Genomic DNA, 20,945 nt, shown 5'->3' with positions numbered 1-20,945 from the left:
CTGTTCAAGCAGAGTCCCTAGAGCCAGTTACCGGATACAGACAGCTTTTGAGTATCTCCAAGGATGGAGACTCCACAGTCTCCCCAGGCAGCCTGTGCCAGCACTCAGTCACCCTCACAGTAAAAGTGTTTCCTGATATTCAGAGGGAACCTGCTGTGTTTCAGTCTGTGCCCATTGCCCCTTGTCCTGTCACTGGGCACCACTGGAAAGAGCCTGGCTCTGTCCTCTTTATACCCTCCAGAGTCATGGGGACATCACATCAGTGCCCATGGACTTATATATGCCCAGTTTGCTCAGGCCCTTCACCTCAAGAAGGCAAAAGCCAGCAAATAAAATGGGTCATATTTCACAGTAGTTATGTGCCATTTACCCAGGTTCACAGAAGGCACATCCCAAACCCAGCACACTGTTAACCACCTAAGAAGAACAGAGGGGACGTGATGACAAATCATTAGGTGATGTCCCCTGTGCTCTGTGTTATCCCAAGGAATTTCTATGGATGAAACACTTAGACACAAACATCTTGGTGCCTACATGCTGGACAGACAGCTGGGACAAACACATCCAAGAGTACATAGGTATATGAAACTGTTTAAAATAAAAATCACCTTCCCATCCCATAAGAGCTGGTATTGAGCTCTGTTACACTGTCACTATAGCATTGTATTATGATTTCCTACAAGAATATCTGAATCACTAAACGATTCCCTATTTCATGTTTTCCTCTGTTCATAGAAGTCATGGCTCAGGTTTTCTAACAAGGTATATAAGAACAGCGCACAAAGCTTGAGAGGGAAAAGTTTCTGTTTCATCAGAGACCTGTATGCATAAAGTTGACTACAGATGTGAAACCCAATCTATATCCACAACAGAAATTGCAAGAAAATAAATGAGTAGCAAGGTGTGGTATTGATGTAGATCATGCAGACAATGTTCCATTGTTTGGCTTGGTTATTACTTTTTTCAGATGGTAGCCATCTTAATTTTTCAAGCTATATTCTAGTACAACAAAGGATTCCTAGAAATTAGATTAGAACAATTATGTTAAGAGTTCATGGGAGGAAAAATAAAGTAAAACACTAAAAAACAGAGACAGGTTATCTCAGAAGAATCATAAGAAAGCAAAACAGAAAAACTTTTAACATTCTTAACCTCAGGTAAACACTGGAGATGGTTGCCTTGTGTTGCAATTGACAAAAATTAAGTTCAACTGATATTAACACATTTATTAGGTATGCACGGGTGGATTACAGACAACTCGTTAACCTTCCTATTAAAAATGCAAACACATAAATGTAGGAGTGAATTAGTAAAAAAAAGAAAACTAGCATTACTTGATCTCCATTTCATTCTGCTCTTGCAGTGAGGTACGTGCACAAGACTGTGTATAAATTAGTCATAAAAATGTTATGCAAAATGCAGTATTAGAATAGTCTCTCTCACAAATTCCATGTTTTGCAGTAGCCACAGATCTCTAAGTTCCGTACTTTACTGAGTGATTTATACTGTACAATCTCTCTTTACCTAAAGGACAAAAATACTGAACAGCCAAGGAAATAAATAGATATTTTTAAATCCATATAGCATTACCATGACACACTGTTTTTGCAGGTCTTTAATATATTTATGTGTTATTTTGATTTCTTATATTAACTTCTGTAATTCTTTCTTGATTATCTGTACTTCTGATCTAAGAAAAGGTCATCATCTGCTATCCAATATCTGCAATACAGTTTGTCTCAATTACTTGAAATGGTTAAATATTTTTAATGACAACCGTACATTCAGATCTGATCTCTATATGATTGTTTAATGTGCCAAAGCTTATTCAGAATGACAATCTGAACAAGAGCAGCTTATTTATCTTACTAATTTTAGTAGTCCCAAATATCAAGTAGTGACATTATTCTAGTAAATTTAATATGACTAGTTCATTTGACCCAGTTCGAGCTAAGCATATTATACATGTAGCAAACTGCTGATGACACCACATGAACATGTAATTATGTTCAACAACCTTTAATATTTATGACTAGCTAAATGTTGCCCCTCCATAATCAGACAGTACTCAAACAAATATATACCTAGAAGGAGAAACCACCTATAAAGACTATAAATACATCTATACAAATACTAAAGTGTTCTGTTTCCATCAGAAACAGAAATGAAGGCCTCTGTTGGGAATGGGTACTCAAGAAGATTTCTGCTTTCATGTGTAAATATCATTCCACATTTCTTTAATAAGTGTATTATGGACCAATAAAAATCTGCGTCTTTGAGAATAACACATTTGCCAACTGTTTCTTAGAATTAACTGAAACAAAAGATGAAAACTAACAATAAAGCAATATAATCTATTTACTATCCATGAGTTAAGCCCCTATACAAGGAGCTATTTAGGAACCATGGAAGGGATGCAAAGTTTTGTTACAGAAACCTCTTGAATGAAAGAAAACTGAGATTAAGAACATATAATGTAGTCAAGGTAAATAATGTTCAACGCTGAGCATCAGGAGCCTGTCCCAAGGGAGCAGCACTAGGTGTTATTCAGTGCATTAATTAACCATTGGGAAAAGGGTGTAAAGAGCAAGATGGTGAATTTGTTGAGAGTAGTCAAACCTAGGAAGGACTGTGAATAATTCCAGATGGAACAAATAATCAGGAGTGTGATAGCAGAAAGATTCAATATAGATGTGTCCAAAATACCAGACACTACAAGGAAGATTTAAACTTAGTATACACGGCTGGGTTCTGAACTAGCTGTAGCCTTGAAGGAATTTAGTATTTAAAATCAAGACCAACAGCTTAATCAAGATGTCAATACATACTAGCATCTGAAAGATATACTAGTTAAAAAAAAAAAAAGAATAAAGATTATGTACATCTCTAACTCACTCTCCTGATGCTGGCTTGGGTACCTTGTCCCAACCAGCACAAAGGAGAGTAACATCAGACATAAAATGACTAAAGCAGTGACATGATGTGAAAACCAATTTAGCTAGAGCAAAATTTAATAAAAATGTTCCATGCTTCTACTTTTATTTTCCCCAACATGAAAAGAAGCAACAGTGACAAGTGTCCACAGCTCCAAGGGGTCAGCACAGTATAAAAAGGAAGAGTGTCACCAAAGGCAAATCTGAACTATGGTTTCTTAGCGCCATCTTATTTGAACAAGTCTGGTGGTGTTCGCACAGGAACAAAGAGAGAGGACAGCCCTGGAAGAATTGCCTACCATCCCTTGAAGTAAAACCACACTGAGAAATTTACATCGACTGCCACAAAAATAAATCTACCCTCTTGGAATCAGTAAAGGTATATGGTTCATAATAGAGCAATAGACACTATTAGTAACTAATTAACATAGCTGAAGTACCAACCTTAGACATGCTCTAAGCACCAAGAACTCATGGAAATTTTTGAACTGTTTACCATAACTGGTAATAAACAGAAGCATCTCTTTCAGATTTTAAAACAAAAAAAGAACCAAAATCAGCATATATGTCATGTTGCGGGGTACAGAAAACGCATTCAAGTTAGATTTAAAAAAACACCACTAAATTAGACTCAAGTCTAACTTGACATGAATTAAAAAAATAAGAAAGCATATAAATAATAGGAAAGAAAACAAGAAAAAGAAAATAATGAAAATAAAAAAGAAAACATAAGATACTAATAAGATAAAATGCAGAAAGTGGGAAATGGGTGTTGCAAGCTTGGCACTTTAGGTAATTCCAAGATACTTGTTTTTACCATATGCCGTGTCAAGTGAACGAATGGAATCTCAAAAATATGTAGCACATTTTAAACAGATAAAAATAATACTTTTTTCTTTCTTTACCAACAAAAAGTGGACCTGTATAATTCATTGCCACAAGGCACTATTGTGCTTAAGCAGATATGTATCAGATACATACTTGATCATGTATCTTGCACAAAGGAAGAATCTGCAGATATGCCAGCTAGAGTGATAATTCCAAGAGCTATTATTTCTTATCATTTGCAAGAGATAATATTTCGTATACTTTGTAGGAGATGTAATGCTTAGTAGCTGGGGAAGAGCTCTACATTTTTTAAATTTGTCAGGGAATGTAGCACAGTACAGTTAAATTCGGGGTATTGGTCAAGATGTGATTGCTACTGGCTGCTAAACAACATGAACATACTGATCTTTTCCTTTTCACAAATTCCTTGCTTACCTACTGTTTCCCCTTCTATGTACCTGTGTCAGATACACTTTAAAAGCTCTGTCCTCAAGATTTACCAGTTTAATCTCACCTTTCCTCAATGATTTCTCACCACCCCTATTTTAGGACATGCAAGAAAATTACATTGCTAATTCTGTTGCTTTCCCATCTGCCCTCAGTATTGCCACTTCCCCAGGTCTCTGCCTTGGTCAGTACGAGTCACGACCATCAGCCTCTTGTGTCACCGATCCCCGTCCAGAATGGTAACGACTCGTCATCATTTGTCAGTTTCTTTGTGAGTTTTTATATAAACATGTGGTTGAAATTTCGTTCATAGTTAAAGCACAGCCACACAACAAAAGGCAAGCACCACTGTTGTCAAATTGACACATTTGGTGGCAACTGCCAAAGAGAGAATAAAAATTTAATAGGCAGACTGAATTATCCTCTCAGTTTCAAGTATGACTGACAAGCCAGTGAGGGGGAAGCTTACACTGCCTGCATAGCAGCTGATCAGAAGCTGAACGATCATGAAGCACCAAAGCTTGCAATAGCAAGGAAATGCTGTAAAAAAAAAAAAAAATCCATAGAAAACACCAGGGAAAACAAAACAAGGCTATCACAAGAATAATAATGCAAACAAAAAATGACAACTAAGGTCAAATTCTTTTTTGCTGGCACTCTGCTAGTCCATCAGCTTTATTAATTTCTGTTCAGTTGTTTGTTTTAAAGGACATGAAGCCTGATAAGAAGTCTATTGAGGGGAAAGGAAAGACTTTCATTTGTTGCAATAACCTTTGGATGAAAGCAATAATCAGTTTGCTGCAGTTTGTTAATTTATCTGCAGACTAATAGGAAATAGATTTAAGGTTGGACTTTCAGGGCACAGAGCATTAGCTTCTGTTCTTGTTCAAATAGAGACTAAAACTCTCTAATTACTTCAGAAAAACCTCACCTTTAAGGAAAAGAACAACACATTTGTCTTAATCTTCTAATGGAGTAAGAACAAAAATTGACATTTCTGTTCTCACAAAATCAGTCTTACTTATGTTTTCTTTAGTACCTTGCTCCTCCTGCATCTCCTGTGGATGCAAAAGAGTGAGATTTCTCAAATGTAGTGTTTCTTCAAAATGTCCATATTAAGCTCTGATTATGATTCAAGTTAGTCCATGAAATCTCTCTCCTTTTAGAATTCTGTGCCATAAAATATTTAACGATTTTGTCCAGTTGGATTTCACTATAACATGAGAACTGTTCTCATTTTCATCAGAAAGGAATAAACAGCATTTAACACACAGTAAATACGAGCAAAGTAGCAGAATTCTATTTCACTCAAGACCAAAATATAAACCAAGAATGAGAAAAAAAATGGAAAAAGCAACTGTGTGAGCAGTAAGGAATAGTCTTCTAGACGTACTACTTTCACTTTTCCTGCTTAGTTTTATTAACTTGCTCTCAGTATTTGAATCTGAAGGCTTCTTTGCAAAATGCCAGTGCTGTCCCCCTTTTTAATTGTCTATAACAAAATCATTAACATTAGATTACAGTTAACAACCACAACCACTAAACTATCAGTCAGCTGAATTCCTGGTGTTTAAAAAAACTCAGCAAGCCACAGACAAGTTGGAAAAAAACAATTAATTTAAGAACACCACCATTTTACTCTTTGAGGTGATTTCTGTTTGTCCGTGGGAGGACTTAGCAGACCTACAGATGATCTATTGCCTTTCTGGAAGTGAAAAAGGTACTAGCCTACAGATCTATCTGTTCAAGTGGTGGGAACATTAAGTTTATTCACACTGATAGAGTTTTAAGAACCATGTCCCTGAAGTCACAAGGATCCACAGATCCTTTTAGTCCAGTACTGTCTTACTGATGCTATCTTATCCTGAAATAACTCAAGAACTCTTTCCTTTTTTAATCCTAAAAGAGTTTCTCAAAAATCACACAAGAATATGTTCACAAAGGTGGAAATGATGAATCACACCATATTCTGGGTAACATTGCTTTTTCAGCTCATCCTACCAGCATTTTGAAAGCATTGCATATCCAAGACTATCCTCTCACAAAGTAAACCACAAATATTCAGTACCCTCAGTTGACTTCTCATCTTGGATCCACGTACTGGCGTCAGTACTGCAGAAAAAGTACAGTCAGCTGAGTGGAGAACAAAGGTGAAAACCAGAATATAAGCAGCTAAGATGACTTTGAAGATCTCCTATTTATAGGAGCTTCGTCTGGCATTTTTAGTTATGTCTTTTTATATTTTTTGCTATATGTGGCTGAAATTTCATCATTCTTAGGGGCATTAGGAAGAAAAAATAACAAAGCAATGTTAACTGATGTCATTGCTGATAAGCTTGAGGTTATATTTTGTACATAAATATTTGTTTGAAAGCGTAGGGAGTTAGTAGAATGTCTTTCAAATAGGTAACCTCTCTTTTATCTATCATCAGAAAACAATCCCTCTCCCCTAAATGGCCTTTTGGGTGTACTTTTTAATATGGATATGTTAAGGGATGATACCTAACCAAGTAAAACATAAAATAACAAATATCTCAAATTAAACTCAGAGCATCTAAATCTTGCCAGAGTAGTATTTGCACTCTTTTAATAGTCCTTTTTTGTGCTATTTTGTTTAAACCAATAGTAACAGAATGGAACAAAGAAAACAAAAAATACTTTATTCCTTTATCTGAAAACAACTCTTAGGAAACTTCAGATACCCATATTTTAAACACAAAATCCTTAACATTCTTGCATCACAAGCAGATAATAAAGATTTTTTCTTCAGAGTTTGCCAATGTTACTAACTCTGCTGGAGAGCAACTTCCGAGAAGCATGGAGTGCTGTACTGACAAAGTGAGACAAATTAGTTTCATGAAAATTAAAGGGTTCTTGTACCCTTTTGTCTAATGGGAAAGATATTAGGACCCCATATAAAATTCAGACTTTCCAGAAGAGTTCTGGATTAAATGCTTTTTTGAAAACTTTTTTTCTCCTCCTATTCAGAAGAATAGTCAACAGAGCTACATTAGTTCTTCACAAAAACATGCTGACATATAAAATTATTTGCTCCTTAGCATAATCTTGGGTGTGATACCTGAGACTGCAGAGGCTCACTTTCATTCAACATGAATAGTTCTACTGACTAAGTAAAAATACTTATGTCCTTATAGAATTAAAACCAAGTTCTCAGAGACAGCATGTGACAAACACCTACACTGAAACTTTACTTTTTTAAATAATAGAGGCAACAAAGATAAACACGTATTATCAACATCTCTCACAAAACAAAATAATTGCCCTACAATTGCACTGTTTTCCAGCAGTCTTTGCAATTTGAAATTAGTATCTATTGTTAAGCTGGTGTAAATAATGAGCTTCAGCATGACATATTGGTTGTAAAAAAGCAGTCACTCTACATATCTGCTTTATTGAGCCCGGCAAAATTATTTCCAAAAAACCCCCAATCAATAAATCACCACAACATGATGATAAAAATAAAAATTATAATACTCTAGTTTCTTTGGGAAAAAAAAGAAAAAAATTACATCAGAAAATGACATTTGACTATTGTCATCTTCATCCGAAGTCTTACATTTGCAATGATTTTTTGCCCGCGCCCACACGAATGCAGCTCTATAGCCAGGACAACAACTGCAGGTACAGACGTGTAAACAAGCTTCCCATATAAACAAGGTTCCCATGGCCACTTACATTTTTAATTTCTTTGTTTTACTGTGCTCAAAGAAAGTGTGCCTGCACAAAGAACTATAATAGCTGTTCATACGCATGGAATTATACTGATTTTAGGAATGCAGACCAACCTTCAAAGCAATAGAAGAATGGAAAGGAAAAGGCTGAATTTACTTGGAGAACCTAGAAGATGGAAATGTTCTTTAAAGTAAAACATATTGTGAATTCTTTCCTTCTTGACTTCAGCAGTCCAGGCCTAAATCAGCAAATAAGCTCTTCAGAGATGGCTCCCAGAAAGGTCTAGCTACTGAAACCAACTATGAATCTTCAGTATAACTTAACACACTTCACACTCCTGGCTGTTGCTGATGTGTAAATGCAGTTTTTCTCACCCAGAATGTGATTCAACTGTAATGCAAATGTGATTACTTCCACAAGTGCCATAAAGCAAAGTAGTATTAGGACAGGTACAGTACATTAAGAAAACCTGTCTCCAGCAGAATGGTCAAGCTCTTTCTGTGCAGGCAATAAAATGATACTTACAAACATTATGTACAGATAAAGTTTACATTCTAACAATTGTATTTTTATAACAAGCAACCACTGATAAGGAAAGGTTTGCTGCTCAAAGACCAAAACTAGATTATGATCTTTTTCACACTTATGATTACTGTTATATTATGCATTTACATAGGAAACAGATATGCATCCTATTTTTGTACTGTTTATGTCCTTAGTTTGTTTGGCCATTTGCATTTCATACTGTCCAGCTGACATGCAAAATCAAGGTGTTTGTACAACTGGCTCCATTAGAGAATTAACACCATTCTTAGATAAATATGGGAGTTTGGATCTCAGACCTTTCAAATAGGTTGTCTAGAAACTCAACTCCTTGCCACTCCTCTAACTCCCTACAACTTAAACTAATAATAACAACATAAATCTAATTATATATTGATTCTTCACTGCCCATACCCTGTAGTGGGGAAAAAAAAGTTACTTTTTATGTTTTGCCTGATGTGTGTGTCCTGTATCTTGTCTCAGGAGCCAAAAAAAGCATCTTGAGCAGTGAAAGCTCTTAACACCTACTGTGGAGCCTCAGTTCCATTGAACTTGAGCATAGGAACTAGTGGGCAATGCAAATATTGGAAGATGTCTGTTAGACAGTGATGGGTTGAAGTCCTAACCAATTCTCAGAGTATGTTATGTAATTATTGTCATAATATATGCTCCACTTAAGAAAGATCTAAGTCCCTTTTTAGCTTAATATTTAAGTTAGTGAAATTTAAACACATTTGGTGGACTCCCAGGAAAGGAAGAAATTTAAGCAAGTGTTTATGTTTTATATGATAATTCATATAAAATATGAGTGCCCACAAAAGGAGGGAGTAACATAATACTACCATAACAAACATTTTTTTATATAGTAAATTTCTAATGGTTGCTTCCTTTGTTGTATTTTTTTCTCTTGCCAACACTTCAGTTCATCTGTTAGATTTATTTTTGTTAATACAAGCAATACAGATTGCTTTCTCCTTAATTGCTTCAGCTTAAATAATATAGTTATTTCTTGGAAAGTCAACGCTTCTAAAGAGAAGAGGAAGTGACCTGTTTACAAGTCACTCTAGCTTTTGCCCAACCGGTCAGTTCATGTGCTTTTCAGCGTATCTTTGCAGTATCAACAACAAAAATAAAAATTAAAAAGTGGCGAGTGAAAGAAGTGAAGCAACCAGCAAGCACTCACCAACTTGGCTATTAAAGGAGTTAGAATGTTATTCCTTATAGTTCAATGTTATAAAACAGAACAGTAAGGCAAAGGGTAAACACACAGCAATCAGCTGCAAATCTACTTAAGCAAAACAAAACACAAGCTGGCAGATGTTTCCTTAATGACTAAAGTACTTGCTTTGGCTGAACTATTACCAACAGGCAAAGTGGAATTTTACTGCTGCTTGCCTGCCTGTTGTTTTACTAATCTGGTTCATGGAAAAGGAGGTTTCATATTTTTTACACTGACACACAATTCTGATATTAATGGCACGTTAGAGGAAAACCCGTTCAAAACAATGTAAACCACTCTTAATTTTTCTTTTTAAAAGAAAATATCTACAAAATAATCAGGCCATTTAAATTAAGGATATAGGGAGAAGAAACCAAAATCTTTAGCAGAATATTTCCTGTTGGCACTCGACATATATAAGCAGTGATAAAACTACTTCTAAAATACTGGAGAAATGGTCAAGACCATTATTTGGAAAAAATTTCTACATCACTGAGGGGTCACTGAGTCACCAGAGCACTACTTACTCATGGTCTAGTTGAAAATAACACTCATGGATATATCTGAAATCATTGCATACGCATCTCAGTGGAGAACTAGCCTTTCTTGGAGCCTGTGACAAACAGTTCATGTATCTCCTTTCTTCTGAATAAATATTCTCTTATGGTTCAAAAAATCCCCAAAATCATAAAGAAACAATTTGTTTTGTTCTATGCAATAACCTGAAAGCTGAAGCATAGAAGGAGGGAAAAACAAAACAAAACAAAAAACCAAAAACCAGAACAAATTGGCATTTAAGTCATCCAAAGGCCCATGGACTCCATCTTCTCTTTCCACAGAGCTGCTTAACAAAACAAATCTAGGAGGTTCTTTCAAGACCTCACCCAGGAGCTGCTCCATGAGCAAAAGGCCTGGCTACTGCCTCAAACAAACCTGAAACATCTACAGATGCAGAAAATCTTCCAAGTACAAGTCTTTTGCTGACTTGATGCCTTAGTATGTCCATATTTATCAATGTCTCACAAAAGACAGATAGGAATGTGATACAGCCCTTAGAGAAGTTTATTAACTACTGTTTGCCAGATGCTTCTTTTTCAAGTTCCCAAATCATGAGAAGTCTTACAAAAATTACATACAAAACACTGAATTAAAAAAATATTAGAAAGATAGTAAAGTCATACAATCAAAAACTAGGAAATTCTAGTTTTACAGTTACCTGTTCAAGGTTAATCCTATCCTTTTGTACTTCTTAATGGGAAATGTCAACTCAGTCACCTAAACAGCTCTCTTCTAAGACATAAAACATTTACTACAGTAATTCATCTAACACGTGAGCTGTGAACAAGCCTGTGGGTTTTGTAGAAGCTTGCAAGGAGTGTGTCTTGAAGAATTTGTACTCTCTGTTAGCCTAGTACTTGGCTGAGTCCATAAAACAATGGCAACTCCCACATTTAGGCAACATTGGACACACCTGGGTTTGTGCTTGAAGCATTAACAGCTTTAAAGATGCACTCTTAGCTACAATTGCTACCTGAGCATCCACAGCAGCTACAGATATATCCTGGCCTTCAGGATTACAAAGCCATCTCACCAAGCGGGGGTTGTAGTTCTACATACAGACAAAAGCCATCTCCTTCAGTTATCCCATCTAACCCTTTTGAGCTACTGATTTTACCTACTCATGGAGAATAGTTTTGAGCATTAGACACACAGCCTTTCTCATCCAGGAACAGATGTTCCTCCCAGCCTGTTTCTCAAACCACAGAGAGCAAAATATTTTTTCTTAAAAATATGGCTACTGTTACTAAGGCTAAAATGGCTACTACTATAACAGGAGGAATGCAAGCAGATATTAACTGAATGTTTATACTAATTTCTCAGTTTAATTATTCCTCTTGTTAAAAAAAAAAAGCTTTCAAATTATTATGTGGCTTTCTTTTAGTGGACATCAATAGCATCTCTTCTCTCATTTGAACAGGATCTTAAGTGGTGGCAAGTCTGCTTCAGAAAAAATGCTCTTAAAAGGGCTCATTCATATGAATATCAACTTCATAACAAAATGAAACAAAAAGTGGGAGTAAATTTCTGTAGTTATCAGTGATTTAAGTAACTGCCGTTATGCAAGAAGATCTCCTGAATTTATTATACATTTAACTAAACTGACTTTTCTGGCCTCGTTCATAGACTGTAATTAAAAACATGTTAAGATCTAATTCAGTTCTAGTTTCAGTTATAAGCTATAAAACTTAATCCAAGATACTGATTAAAACAACTTTGATTTAATTTTTATGTATCTCATGTGCAATTAATGTGTATGTATCTTAATGTGCAATGATTTAAAACTCTTTTACTACTATAAAGAAAGTAATTTTTATTCTGCAATATGTTCTGATCTTATAGATTGCGTATTGGATGATTCACAATTTGGTGGCAAGCTGCAAAAATTGCTTTTACTAAGGAATTGGTATCTAAACCAAACACTGCAAGAGTGTGAAATGTAATCAAGAATGTGATCAAGGATCTAATAAAAACTTTCTTGACTAGAGATTTGCTTCAAAGGTACAGGATAACATTTCTACTTTGAACCTCCTTCAGTAGGATATGTCTGTCATTTTCAGATTCAGTTTATGTCTCAAAATCACTATAGTGATTGTGATGTGGAGATAGTACACAGAAATATATAACCTATCAACTGAAGTTAGTTGGCAATCGGTTACAGCAGAGGAAAATTGGCAGGAGGCAAAATTTTATTTGACAGAATTAAGTGGCATTCCAAAGACGTATTTCCAAAAAATGTGACAGAAGAGTCATCATCATTCTTTCCTTTCTCACTGTAATCATGTCATTTTCAAAACTTACATCTTCTATAATCTCCAACCAAAGCTGGACAATGAATGTTAACGAAGTTTAACAACAAATCTAATAGCAGAATTTATATCCTACCTGTTATTAATGGCAGCCCACGTCGCATTAATGTTATCTGTCATCAGTTCTACTTTTCTGGTGTCATCTGCTGAATAATCACGGAGCAGCTTAAGTGCCATGTCATTTGCCACATCCTCATTTATTTGCCATTGTCGTATTTCTTTTGAAAATTGCTGAAGTAAAAAGAGAAAGAAAAAGAATAAACCTCAGATCACCATAAAATGATCACACACATTGTATGATTATTAGAGAAGGAGATGAACAACTTATAACATCAATATAAAAAAAAAAAAAAGGAATTCCTCAGATTTACTGGTAACTAAGGTCAGAGTCTTTCTAAATGTTTAAATTCTTTTAGTCATAAGACCATAGGACTACCTCTAATCTCTGAGAGAACCAAGCAACAAAATCCTGAATGCTGGATAAAACATGACAGCTCAAATTGATAAACACTGATTAGAATGTTGATTATTCTTTTCTGAGATACAAATAGATGGATGCATTATTATGCATTAAGCAAACTATCGCTATTTGTGATGTTAAATTATACTGAGATGGCAAATATAGTGAAATAATATGTTCTATCTAATTTTCTTTTTTATACTGTGAAATAATACTGAGATTTGGACAATTAATACCTGTGCTATCAACGTTTTTCTAATTTATTTTAGCGAATTGTTTATGTAATTAGTGCCATCTACTGGAACAGCACTAAATCTGCAATACAGCAAAATACTACTGGTAAACCTATCAATATCTTTATAATGCTAATTTATGTTTCTTAGTATTAAGAAAGCTTTTTAAATCTTGGTCATTCTTTTTTTTTTCCTTTCCTCTCCTCTTTCTCCTCTCCTCTTTTTCTTCTCTTCTGCACCTGGGCCAGCTGTTTAACTACAGAAGCAAGCCAGGAAATCCGGAACAGTCATTCAGCCAGCAACCAGCTCCCATGCATCTTTTCTGTTAGTCTTTTTCTCAGAGCAAATTTCCATATAAATGCACTGAAGTTGCGTATTTAATCCATAATGTATAACAACAAAATGAAAGAGCAAAGATAATCGATGGTCTGCTTGTCCTTTTGTACTAGGCAAAGACTACAACTAGCCAATTGAAGGGACAATGCAAGTAGAAAAAAAGTTTGTGTTTGTAAATAGAAACAGTAAGTTGCATGTAAACATTAGAAGCTATCGACAAAAAACAAACAGTAAGGTTTGACTGTCTGTATTGTGCTTTAATACACAAGTCAGGAAATGTCTGTGAAGAAAAAATAGTTTTTTCCCTCTCATTCTTCCAAGGCAGTATTCCTTTTAAAATCTTGTTTTGATTCAGATAAGAAATTCTCCACACAAAGCTGAACTTAAAATATGTAATCTCTGATTAAAGAGTCTAAATACTAATTAAAAATAAATATATTTTTAGTATTTTGGGCACTTACGTTTTCATCTCAGAAAGTCTGTAAGTTCATTTTGGTTAAGATTGGGACTGAAAAGTATTTCATCTTTGAATAGAGTCCAGGTGGAGTTTTGGGGGGGTTTGATTTTTTCCCCCAAACTCTTACCTGTTAAAAAGCTGCTTCAACATCTCTAGGGTCTCTCCATAATTTAAAACTGAAAATACGTATTTCCTCTCTTTCCTGTGTTACTCCTTCATGAGAGGGCAGACCACCCAATTACTGTGCAGCAGATACCCTCAGGTACTAAGACAGCCACCTGATTACCTGTTTTGAACAAGGGATCCTATTTCTAACAATCAAACATTAGGAGGAGGCTACTAACCTCCCCCCCCCCCCCCCGCAACCATCTGAACATGTTATGGTTAAGCTCACTTAAGCTGAAGCTGCCTAAACAATTTTTTCAAGTCATTCCCCTGTGTTAAGCATGGAGATGTAATCAGGAGAGGTGATAATTTTGTGGAAAACCACTACCATTCCTTTGGAGAAGATATAGGCAGGTGGTTGTTTTGGAAATAGTCTGCCAGTTCAGCTTCTTTCCTGCCAGAATTATATACAATAAATATATAAATGTTAATATTTACAGAAATATAATAAAATACATAAAACAAAAAATAAATAAATTCTATAGTAATTATAATTTCAGTTTTGTAGACATTTTATAGCAAGTATCTATTCTACGTTTAGGTCTATCCATCTTTATTGTACTCTACCTTTCTCTTTGTTTAAAATTATGCATGCATACAGCTACTTTTTTCCAGCTAAAGAATCACAGCAGACTGAGTATTCACTGCATTACATAGACAAGTTACCATAACATTTTGTCTGTATTGTAAATTAATGGCCTGTAAACTTTACTTTGGAAAGAATTTCTTTTTGCCCAGTCCCATGTGAATATAAATGTCCTTATAAAACCTTCAAAACCTGGTTTTATAATAAAAATACGGAAAGATCCATTACAAGGCTATTTCCAAAAGTATTGTTCTCACCATTAACTTCAACATTAATCCATTACCTTCCTGACATTACAACACTAGATCATCACTCAGGAAAGAAATGATGACTATAGAGAGCTTTGCCGACAGAAATAATTTGTATTTTCTTTTCATACTTTATTGGAAATTGGTATGTAATTTTTCAGCAACTTTGAGGAGTGCATGCCTTGCTTCAACTTTGCTCTGTGCGCAAACACTGAGAACAAAGTGTTGTTGTGGTAAATGTTTTAACTGTCTGTCTTACCAGAGGCCTATTAACTCCTATCTTATGTGACTATAATGAATATTTTAGAATTAATTTCTTGGCATTATTTTTTTTTTCTCTTTTCCCTTTTATAATTTTAGGTCTCATTTATCTTTTAGCTACTTAAGAACACGTTCTTTTTTTTTTTTAAAGGAAAATGCTTCATTACCTTAATTTCATTTTGACATTTTTTAAAGCATTCTCTTTGTTTTGTCTGTCATCACTGGAATTTGCTGTTATTAAAAGGCTTAAAGAATTAAGGCTGTGAATTTATCATGTTACTTAGATGTAAACTTATTTTTAATTAGAAGACACTAGTTGATGTTATTAGGAAGAAAGTCTGTGTAATTAAGGATCCTTGATTAAAAACAAGTAAGGAAATTAGAGCTGGGCTTTCTTCTATCCTAGGATTGCCCACTGGAACAAAAGAAATGACGCATAGAAATACAAATATAGCAATACCTATGTACAGCATCATCCAATTCTGAGCATGTAAATTTCAACACTGAGCAGGTGTATATATCACATATATAATCTGGAAAATCAGGCTGTCTTTCCATCCTTTTTCTGTATAGCTATAGCTTATTTTATTTATATACTTAAAGAATTAATTTTTTTATCAAGGAATTCTATTTCAGTGTCTGCATCATAGTCAATAACATTAACTTAATTGTTTTACTAAAATCAAAGCAGTATACTGTCAGCCCTGGAATAATAAAAATCCACAAAATGCTGAGACTGTACTTCATCCTATATTGATACACAGGGAGTGGCAAAAGAGTACCCAGTAAGTTACCGCCCTGCAAGAAGACAAAGGCAAGCCAGATAGCCTCGATCTTATCCACAAAGCCAGGCCATAAAGTTCACCCCCCAGGCTATGCCAGTGGAAGGTCACCTGGCCTCTTGAGTCCCAAGAGGGCAAGGGATGTAATCAGGCTGCTATTTAATTTCCTATTTAAATGAACAAGAAACAGGTGGTCAGTGAAGGAAAGGAAGGAAACCTTGTCTCCATCCTTCCTCCTCTTCACTTTGGCTATTGAAGCTAAACTGGTACAGAGGGAGAAGAGATGCCTCACTAGCTCTTACCAAAACAAGGAGCTAAGTAGTGAACTGGAAATCCTAGCAGGTTTATTTTTTTTAACATAAGCTCAGTATCATACTAAGAAGAGACTAATTTTACACTAGCTCACGTTCAGATGACTTGGGGACGGAAAGGAGCTGAAGTGTGACTGTGTACTATTTATACACCTACAACCTTCAGCCTGCTGAGTTAACCATCTGCAGTCATCACTTAATAAACAGTAACAAACAGGGCTTTAATGAGTAAATACTCTCATTGGCCAGAATGCCATATTCTGATTCTCCGTACCTAACCCCAGTACTTAGAATGTAGTTCTCAAATATCAAACTAAAAAAATAGAATGAAAAAATGCTTTAATCCTCAGCAAATTAGCTCTGAATTAACTCCTGATTCAAAGGAATAATATTTTTACTTATCAGCTATATTTTACTTGATTACTTTTCTTTTAAATGTCAGAAACAAAAGTGTCAACTTCTATTAAAAACATCATTGGCCAAATACAAGCCAGTTACAGATTTTTGTTTTATGCTGGCATTGTAAAAAAATAAATAATCAAAAGACTTGTATTGCTGAGCTTACCATTTACTCATGTGTAAGGATGAACAGAAAAGCATTAACACAAGCACTGATTAAAAGTTCACTTAGAGCAGATGGGAACTTTTGCATTGACTCAGCTGTCTTTAGGCAGACCTATAATGTTTAACAAACAAATCAGAAGAACACTTGGTGACTACTTTCTCACACCAAGCTGTGTTGAGATACAAAGCTGACAAAACTGACAAAACGAATATGTCTGAAGAATTTAAGACCCACACTGACCTCTCTCTTTCCCTCAACATAAATGAATAGAAATGACACCTTTATTTTCATCAGTGTAACAGCAAAAGACAGCATACTTACTCTACATATTCAGGGGAGAACATCAAAAATATGTGTTTGGCACAGAAGCCTGGAAAGCATTTATTTTGAGGACTTGATGTATTTCTAGGTCCTTCCGTTTAGATAATACTATACAGAAGAAATATAAAGCTGCTAAACTCAAAAAAGATTTCCATTTTCCTTAGAATTCATGACCCCTTATCTCAAGCATGAACACAACAGCTGATGCTGTCACATCTGAGAAGCTTTCATGAGGGATTTGACACAATAGGAATTACTGGCAGACAAAGATAATTCCTCTAGGAAGGCTGGCACAAAAGAAAGAAAAAAAAAAAGAAGGAAAAAAGAAAACACACACAGACATTCTCTAAGACAGAGGTGAATTTCTTTCGGACTTGTGGGAGAAAGGCTAGGCAAAACCAAACAAATTAAAGTAAACACCCCTGGAACAGTAGAGCTTGTTGATATTCATATTATCATGAAGGCACAGCAAATTATGATGGACTAGCCGTGACACTGAGTGCTTCATCTCCTTTAAAGAAGGAGTGAAAAGAATCTGCAGGTAACCTTTCAAAAACTCTGTTTATACATAGAGATACAGTCTATGAATAAGTATACTAGCATACTTTCTCTATAACTGGGGGGATGGAGGAGAAGGGCATATTCTTATTTCTCTCCTTGGAGAATGTTGATCCAAAAAACCCGTAATTTTTTCAAAAAGCATACACTCGTAGATGAACCTAATCTAAACCTCATATATCCTTGTAAAAAAGTGGACATAAAATCCATTTCTAAAACTATATTTTCAATTATTTTCCTAGTTAAGTAATTTGTGTAAGAGACATAAGACACTCCAACACAATGACGTAAGATTGTGTTTGCACAGAACTGTTTTTTTGTTAATTGAGTCTTTGCAGAGCTGGGACAATGACTTTGTTGAAGCCTTTTTTTTTTTTTTTTTAAACCAAATACATGGGCAGAAGCCAGAACTCTATCTCTGCAGAAAGACAGTGACAAATGGGAGTCCTCTACGCTGAATGACAGTAGTATACATAATCTATAACTCTTTCTAATACATTAGTGAGTGATTGCCCTTGTTTACCATAATCCACCCTTCCCAATCAATGACCCTTACGGTATAATCTTAAATGAGAAAACTTAACCACTTCTCAGCCCTAAAACAATAGGCTGATGAACGTTCTTATGCTTCTTACCAGCAAGCAAAAAAAAAAAAAAAACCACCACCAAACCAAGCAAAAACCCCAGCAGATTTTGTATCTACTTCTAAATATCAGAAAGGTAATGACTAACTGATGATGGAGACAGCTGAAGACCAATCATGCAGTTATACACATACTTTCTTTGGAGGCAAAACCAGTTGATGAGGACCTCACCCACTATTCTTCACAGCAGTTCATTACCATTCAGCTGTGCAAATAAGACTGTTCTAAGTCCACAAACTTTAACCAAACAGTTGAGTGGTAGGTCTTAAAAAAAAAAAAATCTGGTGGGCAGGAGAGGAGAACATATCAGAAAATATTTGTGTAACTATTCTCCCAAATAACTAAAATGTAACGTTCCATTAACATGGAGGCAGGACTTACTTTAAGAGGCTGATCAACTGGTTGGTTTCAATCTTATTTTTCCCCAACCAGAAAATGAGATATCATTAATCTGAAACAGCTGTTCTCAAAATTTATTCATGAAGAATGCCACTAAAGTATGACTATTTCCATAACAAGAAACTTAAAAACTGATGCAACAGTTAGGGCATATTTGCATTGCTACTTGAGGTATAGCTTAGCTACATAAGTTAACTGAGGTGCACATTTTAGCACCTAGAATGTGACAACTTGCATGCTAAAATCACAAGAGCAGCCATTTCAGGATTTTTGCAGTTAATAACTCTGCCAAGGTTGAACCTAGTGAGATTATCTTGTGGCAAATCTAAAATGCTTGATTTTCAAAATATCTCCATATAGGTTGTTATGGGGTTTTTTTTCCCCTTTTCTTAACTACTTCCAGCCAACCTATACAGCTTCATTATGAGTGCAGAAAGACATACCAGTACTACAGGTTTCTCAGTCTGCAGTGCCAGTGCCTCAGCTAAGGCTGTTGTACAGAAGAGATGAGAAATACTTGTGCTGAAAAGGTAGGTATTCTTCCTGAAAGATCAGCCAGCTATTTGTTATGACTGATAAGTTAAGACCAATTTCATTCAAGGATTATGTGACACACATTTTAGACTTTGTAAGTTAATTTCCTTCTAACTTTTTGTGGGAAATAAGGGATAAAGAGTTGTTTTTAATTTGCACTGTCCAATAGTTAGAGGACATTTTCTTTACCAATCTAATTAACTCAAGCAGAAATATTTTAATTCTCAGTAGTGACCTTAAGCTCAGTGTTCTGCTTTTTCAGAGCTTCCACGGTGTAGGAAATTTCTTTCCACGACTCAAGCTTTGCTTTTGCTTGTTCAAGAACCTGCTCAGCTTCTTGTTTAGCTTCTAGCCACTGTGTTGAATCCTTTAACATCTCGTGAAGCTGCTGTCTCCGGCTTTGGAGGTGTCCATGCACTTCATCCCACTGGCTCTGTATCTTTTCAACTGGTGAAACACAAAAGAAAAACAAAAGCTGCGTCATTTAAAAGCTTTTTCTTTCTTTTTTTTTAAGGCAGTAAAAAATAATATTTAAATCTTTCTATAACTGACTATATTGGAGAGCTCTTGCACTTTTAAGCTGCAATTGCAACTAAGTTTAGTTTAACAGAGAACAGATAAGCTGTTCTGGGTCATACAGTATGACACTATGGTACACAGAATGTGTTTCAGTACATATGCAGCCAGAAATGTCAGGTTCATGCCTCAAAAAGCATTATGAAACAGGATCACATTTGAGAAAAAGCATCAGCAATAATCTTTCATTCTTACCAAACCAACACAAGGTTTAATATTTTCTGAAGAACAAGTCCTTTAGGGACTTCACTAATATTAGTTAAAGATTTATTGCAAGATATATTTAATGTCTATACTTCCTTATTTCATTAAGGCAAATGTTAGCAGACTGCAAAGGCTGTCTAAAAACTTTCTAATATGTTCATGTTAACTATAAAATAACGATTAGCTTTATCCACTATGAAAGAAATGTGATTTGTGGGAACTTAATAATCACTAAAATCACTGATAATAAGTGTTGGCTAGCATCCAGCATCAGACTCGTCCATAACAGCATAAAAGCGTCAGGAGACCTAATCATCCAAGCAGTTGAAGTTCAACCAAAAAAAACCAAAAACAAACAAAAAAACCCAAAAACTCCACAAACAATAAAATCTGTGCACTGCATGAAGAAATAGCCTTTTTTTTTTTTTTTAATTCCCTGAGGTTAGCCAGCACAAACTACATTCTCAATATTTTCCTGAAGACTGCCTCACTACATTGAAAATTCACAGGCCTTCTAGGGAGGGGAACAGAAATTCCTAGACTACTCAGAAAGCAATTGAAATTACCATCGAATTGTAGTTCCAACACTGCATCTCTCACTGCAGGGTTGATTCCAGAATGGTGCAGGCTAAAGACTAAAGGGGTGAGAAATGCTTCAGCAGGGAAAGGAGACCTCTACCTATCAGTGTTCTTCCTTCTTCCAGAAGAAGGGATAAAAATCTTTCCCTGGACTCAGCTGATATTTAGAGAAAGAAAAGAAAACCTTTCAGCATCC

The 20,945-nt window shown here is 35.3% G+C and overlaps 1 protein-coding gene across 8 annotated transcripts in view; it reads right to left on the bottom strand.

Moving 5' to 3' along the window:
• Positions 1-20,945, bottom strand: part of DMD (dystrophin) — a 1,157,417-nt gene that overhangs the window by 265,856 nt on the left and 870,616 nt on the right. For all 8 annotated transcript variants that reach the window (XM_075520648.1, XM_075520634.1, XM_075520658.1 and 5 more), the window contains 2 exons: positions 19,626-19,837; positions 12,607-12,761 (listed from right to left, as the gene is read on the bottom strand). In XM_075520648.1, coding sequence (XP_075376763.1) covers positions 12,607-12,761; positions 19,626-19,837 — 367 coding nt within the window. The remainder of the gene's footprint in view (positions 1-12,606; positions 12,762-19,625; positions 19,838-20,945) is intronic.

The sequence above is a fragment of the Mycteria americana genome, chromosome 1 (assembly GCF_035582795.1).
Source record: "Mycteria americana isolate JAX WOST 10 ecotype Jacksonville Zoo and Gardens chromosome 1, USCA_MyAme_1.0, whole genome shotgun sequence".
Lineage (NCBI taxonomy): Eukaryota > Metazoa > Chordata > Aves > Ciconiiformes > Ciconiidae > Mycteria > Mycteria americana.
Note: the sequence above shows the minus strand (reverse complement) of the source record. Positions and strands in the feature narration are given on the sequence as shown.